Source organism: Rhododendron vialii, chromosome 5a, assembly GCF_030253575.1.
Source record: "Rhododendron vialii isolate Sample 1 chromosome 5a, ASM3025357v1".
NCBI classification, from domain to species: Eukaryota; Viridiplantae; Streptophyta; class Magnoliopsida; order Ericales; family Ericaceae; genus Rhododendron; species Rhododendron vialii.
The window spans coordinates 5,285,379-5,304,737 of NC_080561.1; the positions used below are offsets into that span (position 1 = coordinate 5,285,379).

The 19,359-nt window shown below is 39.0% G+C and overlaps 1 protein-coding gene across 2 annotated transcripts; it reads right to left on the reverse strand.

Moving 5' to 3' along the window:
- Positions 1-908: 908 nt before the first annotated feature.
- On the reverse strand, positions 909-14,211 carry LOC131325509 (brefeldin A-inhibited guanine nucleotide-exchange protein 1). 2 transcript variants are annotated; one of them, XM_058357813.1, is made up of 11 exons: positions 12,789-14,211; positions 9,868-10,185; positions 8,227-8,560; positions 7,552-7,974; positions 7,057-7,346; positions 6,326-6,599; positions 4,399-4,889; positions 3,901-4,222; positions 3,086-3,443; positions 2,004-2,680; positions 909-1,796 (listed from the first exon to the last, which is right to left on the reverse strand). In XM_058357813.1, the coding sequence occupies exons 1-11, from the start codon at positions 13,811-13,813 to the stop codon at positions 1,176-1,178; spliced, it is 5,133 nt and encodes a 1,710-aa protein (XP_058213796.1). In that variant the 5' UTR covers positions 13,814-14,211; the 3' UTR covers positions 909-1,175. The 2 variants fall into 2 exon arrangements, with proteins under 2 accessions (XP_058213796.1, XP_058213797.1); XM_058357814.1 differs by lacking the exon at positions 12,789-14,211 and having other exon boundaries at positions 8,227-8,570; positions 9,868-10,045.
- Positions 14,212-19,359: the final 5,148 nt, after the last annotated feature.

The window sequence follows — 19,359 nt, forward strand, 5'->3', positions numbered from 1 at the left end:
CTCTCTCTCTATGATTGAGGCATTGAGCCTTCTTGAGTAGCTCTCCCATAGAGAGGACTTTCCAGCCTTGTGGCACCAATAAATAACCCACCGACCACGTGATGTGCAAATCAAAGGGGATCCTGGTGTCGTTCCACTAATCTTCATAGGAGAAAGGAAATCACACAGAGAGTTATGTTTCGATTTCCTTTTGTTTCAATGTACGAGTACTTACCAAAATAATCTACAAAGAAAAGTATTTTTTTATAATATAAAACCTTTCTCAAAAGATACTACTTCTTCCGTCCCTAAATAAGTGTCTGACGCGCAAATCTAAGCCTTTAAAAAATTACATTTGTTTTGTTAAAAAAATCAAAAAAAATCACAAATGAATAGATAGCAATGAGTTCTATTAAATTGTGAAAAAAATATGCATATTTTGTAAGACCTAAGTTTGCACGCCGACACTTGTTTAGGGACAGAAGGAGTACTAATTCATTACATTTTATTCTTTAACCTTGAAAGAAAATTTCAGACAAACGAATTTCTAAGTTGCAGACCGGCAAAAACTCGTTAACCAAAAACCAAATAATGGAAGATTGCTTTTTCATAATTGTCAGCCAAACACCTCGGACAGATAATCAAATAGATTCGAGACTCTCTGTGTGGGAATTCAGAATCAGGTGGAAAGATGGCCGCGATGGCCACGACAGACGGTGTGGTGGCCAACGGTGGATGAAAAGGTGAGAGCTGTAAGGAAAGTTGTGTTATGGAAAGAAACAACGGTTCTAAAACAAAAAACAAAAACCCATTCGCAGCGAGCGAGAGAGAGAGAGACCAATTTTGTAAATGCAATAAGAATCAAGAGAAGATGTACCAAAAAACCAAAAAAAAAAAAAAAAGATTCAAGTGAAGAAACACCTAATTCCTGCTGTTGAAATGGAATCCTTCATATTGAACCAAATGCAAAGTGTGTTTGTGGATAGCAAATTTTACAGTAGTATATATCGTATCATAATTGAATATACATCCATTAACAAAATTCCAGCACCTGCATACTACCAAAAATGGAACAACTATCAATAATAATCAAGCTACTGCTCAGCCAGCCAGCCTAAGACGAGGACTTACGCAAGAGATATCTGACGAGCTGCACGCTTGCACAATCGCGTACAGACTTCGAACGATATGCACATTCACAAATTCAATACTATTGGGCCTATACATGACTCGAACATATAGCTTAGAACACGCTGAACTTCTCCTGTGCAATGCTCACTCCGGACAAGATCTACCAACAAGGGGAATAATTGGGAAACATACCTCCTAAAAGAATCACTTTCGAGCCCACTCAAAACCCCTAATGCTAACAGAACTAGAGGTGTCCTGGCAGCTAATTCTTCCTTCTTCACTGAACTCAAGGGAAGAATCCAGTGAAGCTCCTCTTGCTTCTTATCGGTAACTGCTTTCTGCTGTGCAGATTGTAATCCAGAACATTCCAGGTATATACGCAAAATATTTTCACAAACCGACACAAGTAGGGGTTCTATGTTCATCTCTTCTGACAAGGATGAATTATTTGCCAGTAAATCTTGGAGGAACTGGAGGTAATTTAGGAAAGACTCGTTTTCAAAATGAACCGTCGGTGCATCAGAGATCTCCAGGATAGAGCATGCTCTCTGCAGCTTCACCAGAACGTTTGTCTCAGAGTTCAACTGGTGGGCATGGGATGTTATGCATGCAAATATATCAAGAAGGATCTTGATGTGGACTGATGACAAGTATTTCTGGTGCATCTTGAACAGATCCGTCATTACCTGCACGAGGGGGAAAAAAAGAGGCAAATTAGATGACTACAATCTCCATACACAACTCAAGGAATATTTTTCTGTGAACAAAAACATACACAAGCTTGCAATAGCCAAAGACGTACCTACCTTCACTATATTTGCAGTGCAAACAGATATATACATATACTATATAAGATTATACATATGTGTATCTAGAGAGAGCGAGAGAGAGACCTGTATAATGAGAAGCTGTGCGGCTATGTGACTTTTCATCCTTGAAACAACATAGGCCGCCGTTTGCAGGTTGTCACTTTCAGGACCATCATTGGTCAACCCATGGTCAGAATATATTTCCACATCGTTATAAGCGGTTTCAGGGACCTCAATTCTATCCATAGTCCTGAGAAGCTTCAAAAAACCTGGCAGGGAAGAAGAAACTGCCTGTTCCAAAGCAAGAAAGACATCTCCCCACTCATCTTCTGAAAGTCTGCTTCCCAAGTCACCAGCTAAACGAATCAATGCAGCTGCCCCTGTGTTTGCAGGACCTTGACCAGAACGTCTTAGAAAACCCGCGAGTATCGATACCACTCCAGGTAGTTGAGACCGCAGCACATCAAAGAAAGTGACAATTAGGTCTACCAGACATTGAACTGCCACTGTAGAAGTTTCAGAATCCCACATACTTCCCTCATGATGAGAAGATCTGGAAGCTGGTGAAGACTGGTCATCGTCGAGTTGTGTTTCCTTCGTCTCATGTACAAAATTGAATAACGGGAAAACTACAGATTTGAAAACACTGTTCCAGAATGGGCGGGAAAAAACAAGACCATGATCCTTCAAAATATTAAAAAGCACTTCTAAAGCACTCCTTCTGACAGCTGATCTTGGATCTGATGTTAGTTTTGATAGTCCTGGACAACATTAATAGAGTAGTGAAAGGTAAAAAAAACTATCGTCCAAGTTATTAGCATGTATGACACAAAACTGCATGCGAGGTCATAAAGCCCAGCCACAGTAGAAACTAACATGGCACAAAGAATTGTGTCAGAATTCTAAAGAGTATAAAATGGATGACAGTGACTTTTGTAAGATGTGACTTCTTTGCGGTGTGCTTGAAGGTTATGGGCATGGTTAGATAGAACCTAGTTTCTTGATGCAAAGAAAGAAGAATATATTCCAAATTCATGAATAAATTAAGTTGGTTTGATAAATACCACTAACTACTCGTCAGCCACTAAAAAAAGAGACGGCTTTCTCATCTAATCTTTCTAGAGGAGAAATGTCTTGCCTGGAATGTGATGGTGAAACCAAGTTACCTGTAAGCAAAGGAACCCAAAAGGACGTATTATCATCTTTGTCTGTGAAAGTTTGATCTGAAGTATCTTCACTTCCTACTTGAACGGATGAATCATCAATATTATTCTTCTCATTACTAACAACTCCCCCATCAGCAAGTTTGACAGCACAGAACCGGAGAAAAGCGATGGCATTGAGACTAACATCACTGTTAAATCTACTATTTGTGAAGGTGATGAGGCATCTAACACAATCTGTAAAGGTCACCGTCTCAGTCTCAGTTATGTAAGGGAAATATTCTCGTACTATCTTTTCCATGGTTTCAAAGGCCAACAAGACTATATTCTTCCTTTCATCAGCCGCAGCAGTGGTAAAAACCTGGCATAGAGAAGTGACATTGAACGAAATAGTATGGAGGGGTCAGATAAGAAACTTTTCAAGCATCATAGGTCAAAAACAGTGACAATTCTACAAGTAGGATTAGAGCACAATGCAATAATTACATATGGACCAATATCTCAACACCTTTGGCTAAATTTTTATCAATAAATCAAACTGAATCAAACCGCACTAATTACTTCATAAACAATGGAAAATCTAAATTTACTCTCATTTTGTCAAATAACAAGAGGCTAGTCGGGGACCAAATTTTAGAAAACATGGTCTAGTATCCCAGTTCGAATGTGTGCTCACTTCAGCCAGGCACCTTACAAGGATATGCACTTTAATTTGTGCAATGTTAGTTGACTTTTAAACCATGAATGACAGCATAATAGATGATTATTAACACACACAAAAAAAACAGCATCATAGATGATGTGGAAGATTTACATACCATAAAAACACTCTTCCAGCCAGATTTTACATTACTAACACGGCTGAGGACCATCTGTGAAAGACAGCGAACTATTAGTTCCCTGATCTCGGCAGAGCTGCTTTTCCGCATGACAATCACAAATGGTCTCAAAAATTCATTCTGGAAATTGTAATTAGCCAACTCCTCTCGCTCTAAGAATTTCATAGCCAGTTGCCGCAATGAATCCATTACAAATATTGCAACAGAGAGATTTTCTGACAAGCCAACCGACACAAAGAAATCTGAAAGAACACTCCATATACGAGACCAAACCAATCGGATTCGGTTCATGTTGTAATGCCTGCAAAAGAGAAAATCAACGGTGTGATTGCATGATTCATCCAATATCTCCTGCCCTTTTCTTTCTACAAAATACAACAGAGTGCATCTTCAGAAATTTACAAACATCATAGATGTTGCGTAGTTATTAGAGATATAGAAGACCAGAACAAAAGGAGATAGAGGCTAGAATCTTACGCAACTTCAACTATTTTTGTGAGGCTAAATACACGAGGGTCTGTTGGAGACTGCAATTCTGACATGGAAACTTTGCAGAGGGCTTTCACAAAAGCAACAATTGCCTCACTGTTCAACCTTTGGCTATGAGCAAAGATGTGGTTCAGCTCAAAATTCCCAATTTGGTCAAGCAGATTCAGGTTGGAAATAAAGCTATTCATCTGTTCTGGGGTTACCAGTCCTGTGGAATTGACTCCAACAGTGGTGCTGTCATATGAACCCCCACGAACAACAGCTGCAACAGCTGGATTCTGTAGAGTTCCTTTTTTCTTTGATAAGGACCTTATTGCTTTTTCATCAGCTTCAGAATTAGATGTGGTAAGGAAGGACGCATCAGATGGTGCGCCCTCTCCTAACAGTTGCAGATGCTCAAATCGAGAGAGACATGTTAAAATATGCTCCCAGGCTTCCTGAAGAAAATTCCCATCTTCAATTGCAATTGATATCATTGCCTGCAAAATCGAAACAATTTGATGAGTGTGGTAACAAGATGTACCATGAGAAATTACCTAGAAAACAAACATGCTATGCACTCATAACAGGAAACTATATGCAGGGGGCGTTCCAATTTCTCTTAAAGTTCTTTTTTTTTGGTTCAAAAAGTAGGCTTGTTCCAGATTTTGAACCTTCCTTTTTTTCAAAAATGTTCTGGTCTCTGTTCCCAACAGTCCCCGGATGAAATGACAATACTGCCCCTGCCCATTTTCATCTCCCAAGGCTTCACACACGGTGCTGTTCTCTCTCCTCTTTTCACTCTTTTTTTTCTTTTTTACTTTTCTTTCTCTTTCTGCTCTGGTGGTGGGCTTTATAGCATGAAAAAAAAGCAGCAAACCAAAAACTACTACGAGTACTACCCATAAAACCAGAACGAACACGACGGCGGTTTACACTTTATTACGCCCATAACTCCCTCCTTTTCATATGGTCCCAAAAGATGAGGCTTAATTGATCACGCTTGTAAAAGAGAAAGACAGTGTGATAGAGATCCGACCCACGAGTTGGAACCAGTGGAAATAATGACTCGGGCTGGGGTAGCCGGAGAAGTGGAGGTTTCCGGCGGCGGGAAGACGGTGGTGGTGGGGGTGAAGTTGGATTCTCCGAGCAGGGAGTTGCTGACTTGGGCTCTGGTTAAGGTTGAGTAGAGTGGTGATCGAGTGAAAATTACTCGCTTGGGTTCGTTAATTGGAGTGCTTGTTGGAATGGGTTTGTGTAAAAATCGTGTAGAGAGAGAGACTCTCCCTGGGTCTGGTCTGTGCGTACAAGGAGAGGAAGGGTATTAGGGGAAATTGAATTGATAGAAGGGGCATTATGGTCATTACAAGAATAATCTCTTTTAAAAAGAAGAACTTTGCAAGGAAAGGTGGAATGGGCCTTCCTTTTTATTACTGTTCATCACCCAAAAAAGAACTTTCGGAAATAGAAGGCAATCTGGAACGCCACCGCAATATTTCACCACAGGCTCTGAGGAAAATTGTTGGATACTCTAATCATCGAACCACCATGATTTCACTTCTCTATACAACAGAAAGATACTGATGAAGACTATACTTCCGGTATGATGAAGGGTCATTGAATGCGTGGATGAAGACAATAATGAACATTATGCCACAGGCACATCTAGGTGTTCCGGTGGAGAAAATTCTATCCCAGACAAATTGATACATTTATCCTTCTTAATGTTGATATTTCACAATTCAAACTATCCAAAATAAACCGAACCAATTAAAGCCTTATCTCACTATCAATTCGGATTGGCCACATCAATTCTTTGACTCCATCCCACACTATTTTATTTGCTCAATAAACCTTAATGAATTCATCTCCTTTTTGACCAGAACAATGCCGAAGAATCCATCCGAAAGTGGAAAAAATGGAAGAAGAAAAGCACCTTGACAGCGTCAACATTTTTTTGCTTCATGTCTGCAGCACAATGGAGGTTGGTAAACTTGGCAACAGTTGTCATAAAAGCATCTCTCTGGGTCTGCATACCCATCACAGCAGTAATATGAACAGCATGTCGGAAGCCCTGTAAGCATTGAGAAATGGCGACCTTGTCATCACTCTGGTCTAGAGTCATGCTGAATGCAGCAAGCACAGGACCCCAGCAAACTTCCACCATAAATCTCAATATTGCTGCATCTGCAACAGCATAATATGCAGACCTGCAACACCATGTGAGATTGACTCCATTATTTCTATGCTACCTGAATCGTATTTTTCAGAGTACTGTCCAACGGAAATGTAAAGAAAATAAAATATGAAAAACATTGGGGATTGCCTGGGATCAATAGTTTGCCATTTCATAACGAAGGTATAACATCCTTAAGAACATGTGCTCCAAAACGTAAATTGTCAGCAATACATCCCTTATCCTTTTCTCTTGGGGTAGGTTTTACCAGGTGGCGCAACTGGTAGAACAAACCAATTTTTGTAACATCTAGAACAAAAATTTACATGCCTAGAAAGAACAGTCATGTTTTCGAAAAATAACAAATTGTTGAGTAAACAACTCTACTAACTTGGATAAATGAAGGAGAAAACAACACAGGATTGTCACAGATCAAGCATTTTGACAAATAATCGAGAAGTACATACAAGTCAGTGAGTTCTATATCTTACTCTGATTTTCCGGATTTCGCCTTAAATTGTTCTTGAATGTGCTTAATAAGAACCCCATTTGCACCCAACGGTTTTTCTTCTGTCTGCTTCCAAACTAGATTGAGTATACCATCCAAGCCCAATAGTTTATTCAGACTGTTTGCCTGCTTGCTTTGCGGTGCAGAAGAGTCAGCAGTCATCTTAATCTCATTTCTTACAATTTGATCATAGATAGCACCCAGATATTCCTCTGGTAGATCCTTGCCATCATTTATCCCTCGGTTATTCCGGATGAAATCAGCCTTGGTCATCTTAATAGCCAAATACAACAGTGTGGAAATCAGAACATGATAGAAACATGGATATTAAATATTAAACTCCCACGAAATTCTGAACTTCCCAATTTGCAATATAAGTCCTATTTCAAAGATCAAAACAAAAAATTTACAGCAAAGACAATGCATATGAATGACAAAGAAGGTAGAGGCTATACGTTGATAATTTCAGCAAGCTCACCTTATCTTTTACCATATTATTGTGGGCATCTGTGTTGAGCATTATCACGGAGTAAGCAAGAACATAAGCAGTTTCCGCACTTGTAAATGAATTTGGATTGCATTTGCAATAGCGTTCAGCGAATTTTTCCATGATGCGGTCAATTTTCTGTGCCTCTCCTGGTAACCTAAATCCCCTTAGGAAGAACCTAATTGCTTCTCCAAAATCCATTCCTTCGAATTTAAATGAGTCAACGTAAGCATGCATAACTTTCAAAGGAAACTCCTCCCTTTCGCCCAAATAGTTACCAATGATCGTTTCATTAAGGCCAGCAGTATTCTTCAAAAACAATGCCACTGCTTCAGGAGAACTTCCGATTTTTTTGGTGCTAATTAAAAAATCAATTCCCTTCGAAGGTTTTCTGTTGAACAGTGCAATTCCTTTCTGCAAACAATAAAAAAAAGTTGTACCACAGTTCAGCAAACTCCCTGAGTCAACGAAAAACATTATAAAACTAAACAAAAGGACACAACTTGATAGACCACTAAGCAGTCAATACTGTGGACAATTTCTCCGATTCATAGGCCGATCATCCTCATTTTCCAGTGGGTAGACACATTACAAATACAAAAGAAATGGCCAGGCTTTAGAAAATGATACAGATTATATTCTCTCTCTAAGCAAACACTAGTCAACCTGGAGCTCTAATTTGTACGTTCGACGTTGCTCAAGGGTAGCAGCATCCGAGACTTCAGAATTTACTTCTGGATGCATCTCATAGTCAGGGATAGTTCCTTCTTCTCCGTTACAGGTAGTATTATTTTCTGATAAACTGTCACTGTCAAAGCGCTTAGGCGGGCAAAAATCTCCTATTCTTAATTGCTGGTCCATCCAACTTCCCATCGACTTGGTGATTGTAACCAAGCACTTAACGGATTCAAGCCGAAATGTGACATCCTGAGCTGGAGACAAAGTGGTCGTTGAACCAGGAGGTGGACCTATAGCAGTTTTCAGAAGGCCATTGACAGTCCTGCAAACATCTGACGGAATTAAAAAGGGTTTAATATCCAATTGACTAACCCATAATCCCAAAGAAAAATGAGTACTAATGCAACCAAAAGAAACCTATATGGATGTCTACAGCTAACACACAATAGGGAGGGCTGGACAGACTATAGAGCAAGCAAGAGAGAGGCCCAAGAGATAGATGACTTGAACAAAATTAACATAAGAAGGACCACAAGTAAACAAAAACAAAAAGTTCTTCGGGGCTGTCCCTTAGGTACATCCCTTATAGCTCGAATGTCCCTTAATAAAAGGTCATTTTGGGATTGAACTTTTAATAATTCAGCAAGCCATAGTGAGACAGCAATCACCCCATCATAGTTTCTTCGAAAGGAAAGTACAAAATGGTTATCCAAGACAAAATTTACATATCCGAAAGAACAAGGAAATAAAAAGAGTAGGGGAAATTATGCAAATAAAACGAATTTCATTGTCTTTTTTTTTTTTTCCCCCAAAGATAAGAATAACGGATTCTGCAAATCTTTAACACAATACAAAGATTCGGGATCAATCCAGAATTTAATTGGACAGATGTATATAGGGAGAATTCACTTTGAAGCGAGTATTCATAGATACATACAACTTAATAATTCAATGATATGCAGATATCATTTCCAAATATGAAACGTAAATAGCACCCAATTCAATTTCTTTTTCAACATCTATTTGTTTCGATCAATCTGAAATAAAATCGAAAGAGAGCTCTTACTCTTATGGATCTAATACTTCGATTTCTCATTATTTCCAACATGAATCTCCATTGATGTTAAATTCAACAAACTCAAAACATAGTCAAACATCCTTAGACCACTTCTCCTGCAGAAACCTTTTGGTCCTTCTTTGTACATTTTGACATAGTATGTTGACATCCTTTGTACACAGAGAGCAAGATTATTATAAAGTGATTCTGTGGGTAACATATACAGATATGGATCGTATGTTAGATATAAACAATTGGAAGTTTTCTACACGAGTTAATATATCTTGTTAAATGACCAAACTTAGTTTTCACAGGCAGCTGTGATTCTTGAATAAAAAATGTTACGGAATATGGCACACCAAATACAAGAACAATATTCTTAGGTTAGCAAATCAGGATAGACAAACACTTCCCCAGATTGTTTAGCTAGCAGGTGATGTTGATCATAAATCAACAAACTATACAGAAAAGATAAAGGGAGGTAGGACATTATCCTATTTTACAAGCTTGCAACTTATTACATATGCCATTTGATGCTAGGGAAGTACCAGTTTGATAGACACCTTCAATACCTTTCAAAGATGTTTGGAGCATCCACATCACAATCATAATTGACAAAAATGTCAACAATAATCTGCGAATCCTGAGAGATCTTCTCCAGTAAATTGAGGACAGTCATCTTCTGTAAGAAACTAGGCTGAAGCACGTTCTCGAGCACACGGAGGATGAGCATAGGGAAAAAAATCCCAATTTCTGATTTCAATGCTGATCTGAATTTTGACAATAAGCTCTTGAAAATAGAACAAAGAAGTTGGAAAATAGTCATAACTGACAGTGCACTGTTTTTCAGTAATGATAAGCAGAGATACTGCTTGATGGCGTTAAGGAACCTGAACAAAGGAAAAACAGAAACGTTAAAGACATTTAAATTTCATAACAGAAATATGAGAATCTTCATGTGACAAATCAAAACCACGGAATGAAACCACTACAATCAGTAACAAAACCAATAACAACAGGGCAATTGACAGGTCTACCAATTGCCAAAAAAATGAACTACTAGAAACACCCCATCCACATTGCGAAGCAGGAATCTAATAGTAAGAATCAAATAAAAAAGGAACATGTTCTTGGTATGGTCAAAGGCTACCCTTACATCACTCCCCTGTTTTGAGTGTTTTCTGCTTATAAAACACTTGATCTCAAATAAGGATCTTTTCAAGGCTACTAAAATCAAATCAATTGTGGGAACTTGTGTGCTCAGCAGGTCAGCCTTTGAAGATGCTCTAATCGATTTCTTCCAAAGTACTCCCTCTGTCCCCATTTAATGGTCCCAATTAGCACTTTTTGTCGTCCTAAAAAGATTGTCCCATTTCGAAACTGTGGGCAATAATTGATTTCCTCTTTTACCCTTCCATTTTTAAAATTGTAGTACTAGACTACTAGTAAAGTAAGAAAAAACAATGATTGAAGGGTAAAGTGAGAAAAACTAGTTTAAAAAAATGTAATGATGGTGTCCCCTTATTTAGTTGGAATCCCCAAAAGAGACCATTAAATAGGGACGGAGAGAGTAATAGCTACTCATAAGAAGTACGAATTTTCTAGAACTATAAACTAAAAGCATAAGGTCCCCAAGATACCATCTTTTTTGAACTTACCATCTCTAGAAAAACATCACTATCATAGGCAAAACTATACCGGAGGAATTTGAAGTCCAACATAAGCTGAAAAAGAAGAGTTCCTGGTCAATTTATCCAGGAGTGTTGGAGTTATAATGTGTTGCATCAGAAGCTCGAGTTTTTTTGGCAAGAACCCAAGATGACACTCGTGATGCCTAATAATCACTTCACCATCCTCTTAAATCCTCATACCTCTCCACATGAAGTAAGGTATTCTCAAAACAAAAAAGGGGGGGTGACCCCTTATAAATACCCTGATGTTAAGTATCATCGGGCAGTGATTCGACACGGGCTTCGAGAACAGTCTGAACCATGTTTGAGAAATATTCCGCCAAGTCTGTGAGACGGGAAGAAAATCAAGCTTGACAAAGAAGGCTGGCACTGTCCCCTGCACTAAGTGAAAGGGCCATTCTGGAGAGGAGGATCAACCGATTCTTTATCTTCGATAAGAGAGGGAAAAAGCCGCATAGCTCCCCACATTTAAATCACCTCTAATGCCTCAATGAACACCCCGACAAAACGCCAAGCTATCCGGCTCATCCCAAAAGTCCTTCCTCTCAGCCCAATCATTTGACCATATTCTACAGTGAACTCCCATCGTGAACCATCTCCAAATGCCTAAACATTCAACTCACCCAAATCTCCCATTTGAGAACCACAAACCTCTCCTACGTCGCTATGCTCCCTACAGCACTACCAAGAGCTGGAGCCTGGAAGTTGGGACCAACCAGTAAAGGGTTCCCTTTTCTCCCTTCCCCTCACAATATGCCCAACAAGCACTCCAATTTGGTCCCTTGAAGGCATACCACATAGGCCATCTTATGATTCTAATCCCTCAGAATGGATTTCTCCCTTCGAATTTATACCCCTTACGTTTAAGACATTATTTTAAATTCATTTCAACGAAGCACAGACCACGCTCTGCCCTTAGTTATCGATCCCAAGTCAATGCAAGGCATAGATTGTTTAGAATCCGATAAAGAACACAATCCCACATTGCTTGGGCATGTAATGGGGATCACTTAATATAATGCCAGGGCTCTCCTACTAATAGCTTAAGCTTTTGGGTTGGATATCAATATCCATAGTATCAAAGTGGGGTCATTCCATGCCACATCATAAATATTTTACAATCTACACCCAACAACGACAGACCCAACAAAAAGGTTGCACGATGATTGACCTGAAAAGAGGCTACACATGCTAGACATCAACGCGGCTGCACGCGAGAGGGGATGTTAAGGTACACAATCTCAAATTGATCGGGTATAGAATGGGCGATCACTTAATATAATGTTGGGACAATACCTAATAGCTTAAGCTTTTGAGTTAGATATAAAGTTGCTCCATAAACCATGCTTTTAATGATAACCAAAAATGATAAGGGGCAAATGGAAAAGACTTATGGTTGAGCACTGTAAAAAAGCGTTGAGGAAATGACGACCTAGAAAATCAAACACGGAAAAACGCGGGAATAATATATTAAAAGGATGGCTGTGCGATCATACACCCTAATGCAGGGTCTCAAACCTAGAAAGCTCTTTTTTGCTAGGCCACTAAACTTCAAAATTTTCAGCCAATTCCAGCTCTTTCTCGAGGCATAATTTGCATGCCACAAGTCCACAAATCACAATATCCCCAGTTACAAAACAACAATGACTGTCCTAACATAAAGCTGCTAGCAGTACGTGCAAGAAGAGAATAAATGAGTAACATAAAACAGTTGAATGGCAACAACTTAAAACACAAACATGATATGGTCACAACATGAGGCTAAAGTTAGAAACTTCGATTGTATTTTCCAAACGACTTACCTCTCATTTGTGCGCCAAATCGGACCCGCGTTATCCATAATTACCTTTAGCAGCTCCAGAGACAATATCTTCCCTCTAAGAAGAATCTGATCATCAGGATTCTCTTGCGACGAGTACTTCATCGACAACTTACACAAATTCTTGAAAACCAAAAACCCATCCTCGGTAATCTTACTCCCACCACTGGAATCCACTCCATCATTCGACTCACCATTGCCCAACCCCTCCTTCCCCTCCCCCGTCGACTCAACTCGCATCGATATTTTCGAATCCACAACAACCCCTTCATTATTCACTTGCACGACCTCATTAATAAAGTTCTGAACAAACTGTACAGAACTCCCTTCATTCAAGTTCCTATCAGTAAACTCCAACAAATCCGAAACAGGCACCGTATTAAACCCAACAACCAACGAATCCTCCTCGAGCCGGGCAAAAATGATAACCATCATCTGCGCGAGGACTGCCTTCGCGCAGATCTGATTAGTCCCGTTCAACCCGCCAAGGTACACATTATAACAAGTCCTTACAACATGAACAAGGCAATCACCCCTGATCAAAACACAGGGAGATCTAACGGCCGACAGCAACACTTTCAAAACGCCCAGCTCCACCGCCTCCTCCCCTGCCCCGGCACACTTGCAGACGGAGGCGATCAACCGGGACGCAATGAGGGATGGGGACAGGTCAATTTCGCAGCGAAAAAGGCCGTGAGAAAACAACCTGTAGACGCAGTCAAGGGCGGGCTCGACGACCTTGGGGGAGGCGGAGTCGAGGGCGAGGAGGAGGGGGTGGAGGACGAGTTCGGCGTCGGCCGGTACGAGGCCGAGGAGAGGGGAAGGGGACAGGGGATCGGGGGCGGAGTCGGTCAGGGTTTGGAGCTTGTCGAGGGCGGACTTGGAGGCGGAGACGAGGTTGGAGTGTTTGCGCCAGGCGACGTTCTTGATGATCTTGTCGAGGGAGGGGCCGAGGATGCGGCCGCATTGGGAGGGGCCGCCTAGGGTTTGCTGCTGCGAAGATGACATTTTTGTCCTTTTTTTCTGGTCCGGTTTCGTGGTGGTGACTAGCGCTCTGGAGATCTAGCTGATTCTAATCTGGTGATTGAATGCATGTGGAATGAGAAGAAGGGATCGACGAGTTTTCACGGACGTGTAAGAGAATTGAGGTGGAGAGAGAGAGAGGCGGAGAAAGAGAGAGAGAGAGGCTACCTCTCCGACGAAGTGTGATTGAGGAAGAAGCTATTGCCTATTGGCTTGTAGAATTGTTAATTGGATTCAGGCGGAATTGTCGTCGTTGTCACATATGGTCATCAGTTGCTGTCGGTGTGTAGTCCGATGATCGGGTAGATCTAAACGGGGGAGAAAATGGAGAGAGAGAGAGAGAGAGAGAGAGAGAGAGAGAGAGAGATTTTTAATTTTTTGGAATAGATGATAAAGATTTTTAATTTTTTGGAATAGATGATAAAAATTTGTTGTCCTGAAAGCTAAAAATTATTTGGCGGCCTCCTGATATCGTCGTCGTGGCGCTGAACACCATTATCCACTGCATATTTTTGCAAGGCTCTATATTAAGTGTATGAATTTAACGAAAACGTGTGGTGAGTAAGGGTGTTAAAGCATTACGTGGCGATGCCCGAAGACAGCCAAATAATTACTCCCTGGGAGTGTTCGTCTTAGGGAAATTTGAAGAGAAATTACAATCATTTATATAGTGTTTATTTTTTAAGCACTATCATAAGACATTTTAATTAGGAACGATGAATAATCCGAACAGTTGATTGTTGAAACGTGGTTTGAGAATTTTATCGGGCTTGGAAAATATGTTTATACGTTTGACTTGCTTATGAAGCGAGTTGCTAATTTCAAACTGGGTTTAATCGTGTTGCCGTCAAGTACCTTGAATATTTAGACATCCGAAGTCGGACGAGTCGAATAGAATCTTGGGTTGAGCTTGATTTGAAAGTTAACAAGCTCCAAACAAATATTCAATTTTGATTTATTTATGTAGCAAACTGAGGGTGGGTTTAGATTGGAAAGTTACGTAACTTATTTTTTTTGTCTTTATTTGAATTTTTTTGCGTCAAACTTTTATGATTTATTGATTCATCTTGACGAAAAGAATCGAAAAGTAAAATTTTTTGATCAAAACTTAGTAATTTTTTGAATAAAGACAAAAATAAGTCAAAAATATATTTTTTAAACTTATTTTTGTCGTTTTAAAAAAAATTATGAGTTTCGATCAAAATTTATATTTTCCCGATTCTTCGCGATTCATCTCGCGAAGATGAATTAATAAGTCACAAAAGTTTGACGCAAAATTAACAAATGCGAATTTTTTTTAATAGAAACAAAAAAATAAGTTACTATTTGACTTTTAAAGCCGAGTCCACCCTAATTTGGATCCAATTTCAAACAAGTTTTCAAACTAAGTGAACACATGTTCGAATCAAAATGAGTTTTTTTTTTCTCTTTACAGTTTCGAAAATGGAGTGAATTTAAAAGGCTGTATATAATCTAGTTACGAAAAACTTTACCAAAGTATGCACGCTACTAATTAATCTTTTTTTTTTTTTTTTTGAAAACTACTAATTAATCAATCAATTTCATGAAAACAAAAGTTGGTGAAAAAAGGGGTGTATGCAGAACGGGGTGAATGTTAGGTATGTCAGTGTAATTAATGCTTTATTTATTCTTTAATCGATAACCCCTTGACATTTTGCATGTTCAACGATTCCTATCGAGGATCAAAAAAAAAATTAAAAAAATAAACGATTCCTATCCAATGTCAAAACTCATTAAACCAATAAATATATGGGAGGATTATGTACTCGTATAGAAGTTTGGGGTATGTCATACAAAACATAATTAATACGATACATATGAAAACTAGTGTCCAATGAAAGAAAAATAAAGCGTTTAGATTCACAGTGTTGTGAATCTAAATGTTTTGTATCCTATTATATTTGCATACAAAAAGTAAGGTTCTGTTTGGAAAAGTTTTTATTTTTAATTTTTGTTTTCGATATTCTTGAAACAAGCACTATAAATATGTTTGTATTACTGTTTTTGTTTGTCATAATCAACTCCACTAGTTTATGGAAATTCTAAAAACACAAAAATTGAGTTTTTATTTGTTTTGAAAACACTTTCGGCAACCCAAAAATAAATAAACTAAAAGTCAAAAACTATATGGCCACCAAACATTGTCGGAAGGGATTGCATTTTATGAAATAAAGGCGGGCACTGAATGTCTGACATCGAAAAACATTTGACACGGGAACAACAGATGGGAAGTGCGTGTTTTGGTTTGGAGGTTTGGTAGGGTACGGCCGGATACCCTAAGGACTTAATATCATTTTCTAGGATTTACGAGTAGCTCCTGTCATACTGGTGTCTGTTCTTATATGTGGATTTTCTATATGTTTGATGGTAAAATGAATTGAATGATGACAGCAATCCCATTTTGGGATATTGGAAACGGAAATTCTAATCTTATGGAAGATTTGCAAGGAACTACGTAAGGAAAAACGCATTTAGGCCGATTCCGGATCCCACAAAAATCTTAAAAAATCTAACGGACATCGGTGAGTATTACTTTTGAATTTGTAGGGCGAACTTTTTCGCCTTATGAATCCAAGTTCGCCCTACGAATCCAAAAGTAATACTTACCGATATCCATTAGAGCTGATTTTTTACAAGGCTTCATAAAACAATATTCAAAAATTTATGGATATTTTTCTAGATTTTTGTAGAACCCGGAATGGGTTCAAACGCGTTTTTTCTTACGTGATTCCCTGCAAATCTTCCTTGCGAATAGCAGTGCTCGGAATGACCACTGTATATCGTAATTGTTACTGAATTGATTTTGTGTTTATGAAACCCTTTTAGAATGACGTGGGTAAGATTAGCGCTACCAGTGTTTTGTTGGTTAATAATATTCGGTGGTTGATGTGCTGCGGTTTAATAAGCATTCTATTTGACATGTAATAATTTAGAATTAGTGGCTCAATAGCCGTGGGCCATTGTGTTGTAATTTTAATGTCGTTAGCCGAGTTTTTTTTTTTTTATCACCATCGTTAGGCGAGTATATACCCCGATTTCACGTTAGACAGCTCTGAATATATTTTCATGCTTTTGTTTATCAATTTTTATGAAACTTTGAAAGAATTTTGTAGATTGGAGATAAGTAAAAGCCTGAGATGATTCTAAAATTACTGGCTGGTCATGAATTCTTATCCTTTAGTTTTGGATCATGACAATATTTTAGCGGCCTATTTGTAAATGTTAAAGATCCAGTGTGCCCTAGATTTAAAAAAATAATAATCTCATATTAGGGCTAAATTCAGAGGATTAATTGGGTCTTTCTCTGTTTCATGTATATGACTTATAAGTACTAATTTTCTCTTTGTTCAATCTCAAAAGTTTTCCGGTGCAAAAAAAAAAAAGGTCTAAAGTTTCCGGAATATGTCGCCAATGTGCTTTGTAGGTTCCCTATTCCGAAATCATTTGAGTCACTGAATCGACTCCGAATGAAAGATAAGTACCTAAAACGGGTCAATTTTTTCCGAAAGAGGTTCTTAGATTGCCTAAGCTTGAACTCCAAGACAATCTTCTCTCTACGGCATTTCCACAAACAAATTCAATATCTCAATCTCGGACAACTCAGTCCGTTCAATAACCAACTCATTAGGCTGGTGCCGCTGAGTGTCGAAACTTCTCTGGCGCATAGAAGCTTCTAATCGACGGGAATCAAATTTAGGGTCCAATCTCACCTCGAATCGCGCAATTGCAGCAGCTTTCCATATTGATTTCAGCCACAACAGCTCATCCGGCCCAATCACACTGTAAATCAGCCACTGTGACCGGTCAAGTCAATGATTGATACCATTTTTTCATCAAGGCGATTTTATGTTTGCATATATGCAGGAGTTTCTCATGTTTCGGGATGAAAAATGCTAAGTACAAAGAAAATGTTCTGAAATTTTCGAGCGTTTCAACTGTTCTGGACCAAATCATTGATTTCAAGTTTCAATTCAGAACGTGATCAAGAAAGGGGTCTCGATCTACTCACAAGAAGTTTGGTGAGAATTTTGTATCTCACATTACACAGACCAAGGCCTGAAGTTAGTAATGGTCTCAACTCTCAAGGCAGTCCACCTTAGGTATGAGTAGGGGTGGGAATTTATCACATGACTCGAACATGAAACAAAGTTATCGAGTTAGGGTTGACCATTTCTGACACGAAACACGTATATGACATGATCAAAGAACACGATTGCTAAACAGGTTGGGTTCGTGTTCAACCCGCATAACCCGAAGGACACAGTTAACCCGTTTATCTATTCGTGTCGACAAGTTAACCCGAGCTCGACCCGAACATGACATGGTTAACTCGCTCTGTACCTGTCAATTTGTGTCGTGTCAACTCGAACCAGACAAGAAAAATTTGGTAAAACAATTAGATTGCACATAGCCAAAAAATAATCTGGCTTAATTACTTGGGGGGTGTTTGGGAGGCCCATTTTCCCATTTTCCGATTCTGGGTGTTCGGCTAAGAATCACAAAATCCATTCCAAGAGAATGAGTTCTCTGCTTTGAAGGATAGAGAAGAGAAGTGAAAAAGAGGGGATTAAGAGCTTTTCTCATTTTCCGTTTCTCATTTTCAATCGGCCGCCACACAAAAAGACTAATATACCCTCTCTATTCTTCGATACTACCCAAAAACCCCTCATCTTCCACCACAAGAAGGGGGGGGGGGGGGGGGGGGAGAGAGAGAGAGAGAGAGAGAGAGAGAGAGTTGCAGAGGCTTGAACCGATTGGAAAATCTTCCCATTCTCCTTCACCTCTTCATGTCCTCACCATAATTCTTTTTGTTGGCAAATTGCAAAGGAAATTGAAGAGAGGCTTGAACCGATTGCACACCACGATTGGGAAATTCGTATGGAGAAATCCAAAGCTGCAATTTTTTCTAATTTGGTGTGGAAAAAGGCAACTGAATTTTGAAGACTTGAAGCTAGGGGGGGTTGGGTTAATGGAAGAAAGGAATTGCAGAGGGCAGGTGTTGAAAAATGCATGGGAGGCAGAGGATCTCTCCTCCATTTTCTCATCACCAGAATACAAAAGGGTGAGTGTTTGCCAATTTGTTGGTAAATGAGCCATAATAGTTCTAGGGGTAACAAAGTAAAAATTCAATCCATAATTCATTTTTATCACATATCTCTCAAACACTATTCCTACTGTAAAATGTATTCTGCACCTATCATCCTAATACTCTATCAGATTCAAAATATATTCTAACCATAATCCAAAAAATCAAAAAGCCAAAAAGCCAAAAAGTAATATCCCAAACACCTCCTTAACCAAAACACTCCAAAATTGCTAGGAGAATAGATCGAAGTATTTGAATTACATCAATTTTGACACAAGTTCACAATCACTTTAAACCCACCTGATTAAGCCATTATGGAGACAAATAAGTAAATAAAGAACTCTATTTTAAGGCAAAAATAAACAATCTTTAGTTTTTAAGCGTACAAGAGTACTGGCTACCGAAGCTAACCTGGTCGATCAAA